Source organism: Pseudophryne corroboree, chromosome 12, assembly GCF_028390025.1.
Source record: "Pseudophryne corroboree isolate aPseCor3 chromosome 12, aPseCor3.hap2, whole genome shotgun sequence".
NCBI lineage: Eukaryota > Metazoa > Chordata > Amphibia > Anura > Myobatrachidae > Pseudophryne > Pseudophryne corroboree.
The window spans coordinates 163,271,242-163,278,178 of NC_086455.1; the positions used below are offsets into that span (position 1 = coordinate 163,271,242).

A 6,937-nucleotide genomic window follows, 5' to 3' on the forward strand; every position below is an offset into this window, starting at 1 on the left:
AGCCCCCATTTGTGCCTCCAGTGGCACCTTGGGATCTTTACGTGGTGTTGAGTTTCCTGAAATCACACTGGTTTCAGCCGCTTAAAACCGTGGAGTTAAAATATCTCACGTGGAAGGTGGTCATGATATTAGCCTTGGCTTCAGCTAGGCGTGTGTCAAAATTGGTGGCTTTGTCACATAAAAGCCCATATTTGGTTTCCATATGGACAGGGCAGAATTGCGGACTTGTCCGCAATTTCTGCCTCATGTGGTGTCATCTTTCATATGAACCAACCTATTGTGCCTGTGGCTACTCGTGACTTGGAGGATTCCGAGTTACTGGATGTAGTCAGGGCTTTGAAGGTTTATGTAGCCAGAACGGCTAGAGTCAGGAAAACTGAGTCGCTGTTTATCCTGTATGCATCCAACAAGCTGGGTGCTCCTGCTTCAAAGCAAACTATTGCTCGCTGGATCTGTAACTCGATCCAGCAGGCTCATTCTGCGGCTGGATTGCCGCTTCCAAAATCAGTAAAGGTCCACTCCACAAGGAAGGTGGGCTCTTCTTGGGCGGCTGCCCGAGGGGTCTCGGCATTACAGCTTTGCCGAGCTGCTACTTGGTTGGGTTCAAACACATTTGCAAAGTTCTACAAGTTTGATACCCTAGCTGAGGAGGACCTTGTGTGCTCATTCGGTGCTGCAGAGTCATCCGTACTCTCCCGCCCGTTTGGGAGCTTTGGTATAATCCCCATGGTCCTTATGGAGTCCCCAGCATCCACTAGGACGTTGGAGAAAATAAGATTTTACTTACCGATAAATCTATTTCTCGTAGTCCGTAGTGGATGCTGGGCGCCCGTCCCAAGTGCGGACTTCTTCTGCAATACTTGTATATAGTTATTGCTTAAATAAGGGTTATGTTATGGTTGCATCAGGTTTGTCTGATGCTCTGTTGTTGTTCATACTGTTGACTGGGCATGTTATCACAAGTTATACGGTGTGATTGGTGTGGCTGGTATGAGTCTTACCCTGGATTCCAAAATCCTTTCCTTGTAATGTCAGCTCTTCCGGGCACAGTTTCCTTAACTGAGGTCTGGAGGAGGGGCATAGAGGGAGGAGCCAGTGCACACCAGTAGTCCTAATTCTTTCTTAGAGTGCCCTGTCTCCTGCGGAGCCCGTCTATTCCCCATGGTCCTTACGGAGTCCCCAGCATCCACTACAGACTACGAGAAATAGATTTATCGGTAAGTAAAATCTTATTTTTTGCATCATCGCTGAGCAGCGAACATTTTCAGCTAGCGATCAACTCGGAATGCCCCTCCCGTGTCCGCTCGCCATGCTTCAGGCAAAGTACCTCACTCCGCTACCACTATGCTCTGCACAGGTTACCTTTCCCAATTGTAGTTCACGTGGATCGTAAAGTATGAAAATTAAAAAAATGGGAAACTCATGTCGACCTTTTTACCATGTTGCCCAATAGCGGTCGACCTAAAGACTGTTGCCCTAAGTCTTGACAACCTAATGACCGTAAACCCTCCTTTGGGGGGACATTAAAATAATATATTTGGGGAAGCTTGGAGAGAAGTACCAACCAATCGGCCTCTGCCATGTTAACAGGCTGTGTTTATAAAGTAACAGGAGCCGATTGGTTGGTACTTTGGGGTCTAATCATACACATCCCAGTGTGGAAAGGGTTAATATTCACTATAAATCACATCCTATCGAGCGATCCTGGGAAGGTGCGATACTTCCAGTGAATGAGTTACGGCTAGTAGGACCTAACTGCGCCTGCACTGGGACACAGCGGCACCGGGTTTACATCGCGTGGCTCAGGACACTTATACCCCTTTCTCACTGCACAAATAACCCAGTATCAACCCGGTAAAATGACACGGATCGCTGTGTGGTGTGAAAGGGTCACTCCAGAAATCCCGGGTTGCCTGACACGGTAATTCAACCTGGGAATAAAGAGAGGTTATTACCGGGTCAGGTGTAGTGTGAATCGATGCGACCCGGTCACAGCTTGAAGAGCGGTGGCTCGGAGATTATCTCCTCTCCCAGTGCCGCCTCCGCACACGCCCCCGATGACGCTGCGGTCCACGCCCGATGGCAACCTGACTCGGTTGTCAGTCTCCTCGGGCACAGTTACTGTACTGAGGTCTGGAGGAGGGGCATAGAGGGAGGAGCAAGTTCACACTGTTGAAAAGTCTTAAAGTGCCGAAGGCCCCTGCGGAACAGTCTATACCCCATGGTACTAAAATGGACCCCAGCATCCTCTAGGACGTAAGAGAAAAGAGTTTACCCAGAAGTTTTACTTGCCTACGCTTACATTGGAAAGGTCGGTATGCGTTTAACATATCGCTGGGTGGGATCATCCCGGCTGTCTCCATACCGACGCCGGGATCCCGACGGGGGTACTATACCACGACACCCATAGAGGGAGAATAGAACCTGCAAGGGCCTTTGTTGCGCTCGTGCCCCCTCACTCTTGCTGGCATTCTAGCACCCGGGATGCTGATGTCGGTATACTGACAATATGCGTCCCGTGCGGCGGGATTACATACCGCTCACGTAATGTCATATAGCAAGCTATGTTGGATTGTACTGTACAAGTGACTTGTCTGGATGAAACACAACCATGGACCGGCAGCCTGAATTACAGTATATCTCTTGTACCGTGAGAAATGCACAACCAGGAGGTTATTATCACTCTGATTTCCCATATGTCTGTGAGCCGCTATATCTAATAATAACCCTCTATTCCAGAGATTTCCCTTTGCACTTTGATGAGAACTCCCTGTTTGCGGGGGATAAGAAGCAGGCGGACCGTTTAAAGGTAACCAGAACGTTTTGCTTGCTGATTCTCCAATGTTACATATATAATTGTACCTGCCTCCCAGTCTGTCCTGTGGGTGCACTGGAGGCAGCTTATTTCTGCTTGTACCTGGAAGGTATCTGCCGCTTCAGGCATGTTTGCCGGTCTGTAATTGACCGGGACCTGTTGATACAAGATTAAGAACTTAGATCTTGTATTATTTTGGATAATCCTCGTCCTTTCAGCCTCACACTGTTGGCAACATTATTTGAGTTTATTACTTTAACATACATGTAAATAACTAGAAAATGTATATATGCAGAAATCTAACATTTGGGAATTGCCCCTCTCGGCTACATTGATCACTGTCCTGTTACTGTATTTATCCCCGCGCAGAGAATGGCCAATGTTCTGTGTATTTATTTCTTGCAGGATGATTTCAGGCATCACTTCAGAAACATTTCCAGGATAATGGACTGCGTCGGCTGCTTTAAGTGTCGGCTCTGGGGAAAGCTGCAGGTCAGTACCGTGAGCACAGCCTGGTATCCCCTGGGGCTCTGGTCACCATAACTCGCTCTCATTACTGTGTGTCCCGCAGACTCAGGGATTGGGCGCTGCCCTGAAGATCCTCTTCTCTGAAAAGCAAATCCAGAATATGCCTGAAAATGGCCCTTCATACGGCTTCCATCTAAAGCGCCAGGAGATTGTGGCCCTGCTCAATGCTTTTGGAAGGTCAGTAGATTGTAACGCTGCCTTCAGCAGAGATGCTGTGTGCGTAGAAAAACGAGTTCTATGTTATGTACATAGGTGGTCATTCCGAGTTGCTCGCTCGCTAGCAGTTTTTAGCAGCCGTGCAAACGCTATGCCGCCTCCCACTGGGAGTGTATTTTAGCTTAGCAGAAGTGCGAACGAAAGGATCGCAGAGCGGTGGCAAAGCTTTTTTGTGCAGTTTCAGAGTAGCTCAAAACCTACTCAGCGCTTGCGATCACATCAGACCGTTCAGTTCCTGTTTTGATGTCGCAACACGCCCTGTGTTCGCCCAGCCACGCCTGCGTTTTTTCAAACACTCCCTGAAAACTCAGTCGACACCCAGAAACGCCCACTTCATGTCAATCACTCTGCGGCCAGCAGTGCGACTGAAAAGCGTCGCTAGACCCTGTGGGAAACTACTTCTGCCGTTGTAAAAGTACGCTGCACATGCGCAGAAGTACCGTTTATTTGCCTCATCGCTGCACAGCGAACGAATGCAGCTAGCGATCAACTCTGAATGACCCCCCCCCATAGGTCTGTAGTGTAATTGTGTGTGTGTGTAGAAAATAGGTCTATACCCGACTAATCACGTATTATGCGTGCTACCAAGTATGTGAGTGTGAGTGCAGTATACGGCAGCGAGACAGAGCTGTTGTCCGCGCTGGTCTTATAATACGGTCTCTGGGGAAATGGCGTAATTATTGATGTTTTAAGCAAAACATTTGAAACCCAGTGTCAGTAGTCTACTTATTTGTAAATTCTACGCTATAAAAGTGGAAATAAATACCCAGGTCATAATGTTCCCTACTAGCTTCCCTGATTTGCCTGCGAAGCACGGTGTGGCGTAATGTGTACTGGAGGCACGGTGTGGCGTAATGTGTACTGGAGGCACGGTGTGGCGTAATGTGTACTGGAGGCACGGTGTGGTGTAATGTGTACTGGAGGCAAATTGGTAACTTGGGGCACTATAATATGATCGGGGCCGGTTCTACACCTTGTGGCCCCCAGTAGTTGTGCCCCCAGTAGTTGTGCCCCTTAGTAGCCGCTTACAAACACACACAAAGATAAAAAAAAACAATACTTACCACTGCCCCACTCCTGCTTCCCGACCGCTGCTGCTGCTCCGTCTGGCCTCCCGTGGCTCCTCTCTATAGGAGAGACGTCATGACATCTCTCCCATAGCAGCGCCGAACAGACACTAGAGGTCAATAATGACCTCTAGTGTCTGTCACTGGAGCCGGCTGCGGCGGTGACAGCAGGCACTGCTTGCCCGCACCAAGAACCGCTCCTGAATATGATCTAATATGAGCTGGGTTCACTGTATGGTATAATGTGAAATAGGACATGAACTGTTAAGCTAGGTACAAGCTATACAATTATTGAGCCGATTTGCCATTAATTGTCTTAGCCAAATTTATTGTATAGTGTGGACGAAAGATTGTTTGGCTAATAATTCTGGAAAATCTTGGCCACACGAGCTATCTATTTTGCGATCTGTCATCCCAAACCAAAAATCTCGTCCACAATCTCCTGATATCTAGCAGTGTATGTGCATTCTCAATCTGCCCATACTTCCTGTGTCGTCCTGTCACTGTCATCCTTCTTGTGGGCAGACATATGCAAATGCAGTGTGGCAGAAAATCAGTGACTTTAAAAAAAAAAAAAAATTCACTAAAAATTGTCCGATTGTCGGCCGACCAAAAAAAATATCTGACTGGGTGTACCTAGTATGCCCTGGGTGTGTACATAGTATGCCTGAGGACGGAAGTTGGGGAATGCCTGACCTAGAACACAGTAAGAGGGAGTGGTGCGACGATGATGACGTTAGGTTGTACGGCCTCTGCTGTGTACATGTAACTAGGGGGATGTAGTTATGTGACCGGCGGTCTCATCCAGCCCCCTTAGAATCCGGGCAGCCGGTACGCTGACTAGCGGGGACTATTCTCATAGCGTGGGAACAGAACGAGGCGAGCGTCTGTATAGTGACTGGCGGTTACGCATACCCAATCCGTAACTGGGCCTGCACTGCTGGTATTTGTAGTGGTTGCGCACAGGTGTCCCATTTCCCTGCTCACGCCTTACATCTCTCCCTGCAGAATTTCCACAAGTATTAGAGAATTGAAGAACTTTAAAAGCCTTCTACAGAACGTGTGACGGGCAAGGAGAGAAGACCTAGGAGGACAGAACTTTGCACTATCCAGGCTCATACATTTTTTTGACAGCAAACCTTTGGTCAAAGTCTTGAGAATCTAGATTCTCGCTGTGAAACTGGTCCTTGCAGGACCTTCCTGTGTATATTGTAAAATAAAAGATGCTTACGATTTTCTATTTACTGTGACTTGTAACTGCAGTTCCGTGGGATGTCCTAACCAAGCGTTAACCACCAAATTGCATTTAGGACAGACTTATTTTTTTCCCCCTATCCTAAGTAAGAAGAAAAGAAGAACGTTTGACTAATTTAAAACCACATGCCTCACCATTTTTGTCCAGTGTGTATATTACATGTACTCTCTCTGTCCTCACACGATGGTTCCATACCGTACCAGGACGTTGGCAGCTGGCACCCTCTGTACGAATGCTGCAGCTGTAAGCAAAGCCGAATAATAGTCGCCAAGGCGTAAGATTTTATTTATTGTTAAGAAGCATCCGCACAACAGCTTGCTGTGGCCGCAGCCTCCAGACGGCCCAGTCTGACCCAACTGACAACTGGTATAGTATTTAAGGTCGCTGTAACAGTGGAATCCTAAAAAGTGACTTTTTTGTTTCTTGTTAGTTAATCTATCATTTTAAATATTGTGTAATAGTGGGATATATAATTGTATTTATTTTCTTTTCCCTGGAGTGTTGTTGGAAGAGCGATGGGTGGGTGTTGTTACTACGGGTACTCAGGGACCACTAACAGTTTGGATTTTAAGGATAACCCTGTTTAAATGCAGTTTAATAAATGCGCTATTATTCTATTGCCTGGCGAGTTGGTTCTCTTTCCTGTGTTACTCACCTCTCTCGTTACCGGCACAGAATTAAAATCCAGAACAGGAACGTCAAGAGGTTGCCCTCTAGTGGAATAAATGAGTCATGCATGTACTATGTAAAGAAATGATTGCATTGGTATTTACTTACATGTAATTGCAACTTATAGGGGCTATATTTTTTATATATATATATATATATATATATATATATATATATATATAATATAAATTTTTATGATGTACTCACACTTTTTTCATTTAAGAAATTGCTCTGATGGAACCTGTGTTCTTGGTTACTGTCAGATAAAAGGCAGAGCTTTGTGCACTAACTCCATCCATAGGCCCCTCCGATTGTCCCTGAGATGTGCACTGACTCTGGTAAGTGTTACAAGCTCACACAGAGCGTTGGGCCTCACTTTACATTATA

The 6,937-nt window shown here is 46.7% G+C and overlaps 1 protein-coding gene across 1 annotated transcript in view; it reads left to right on the forward strand.

Moving 5' to 3' along the window:
• ERO1A (endoplasmic reticulum oxidoreductase 1 alpha) overlaps window positions 1-6,501 on the forward strand; it is a 31,466-nt gene extending 24,965 nt beyond the window's left edge. The window contains exons 13-16 of the mRNA XM_063948400.1: window positions 2,740-2,809; window positions 3,221-3,307; window positions 3,387-3,520; window positions 5,635-6,501. Of these exons, the coding sequence (XP_063804470.1) occupies window positions 2,740-2,809; window positions 3,221-3,307; window positions 3,387-3,520; window positions 5,635-5,692 (349 nt within the window). The 3' untranslated portion in view covers window positions 5,693-6,501. The remainder of the gene's footprint in view (window positions 1-2,739; window positions 2,810-3,220; window positions 3,308-3,386; window positions 3,521-5,634) is intronic.
• Window positions 6,502-6,937: the final 436 nt, after the last annotated feature.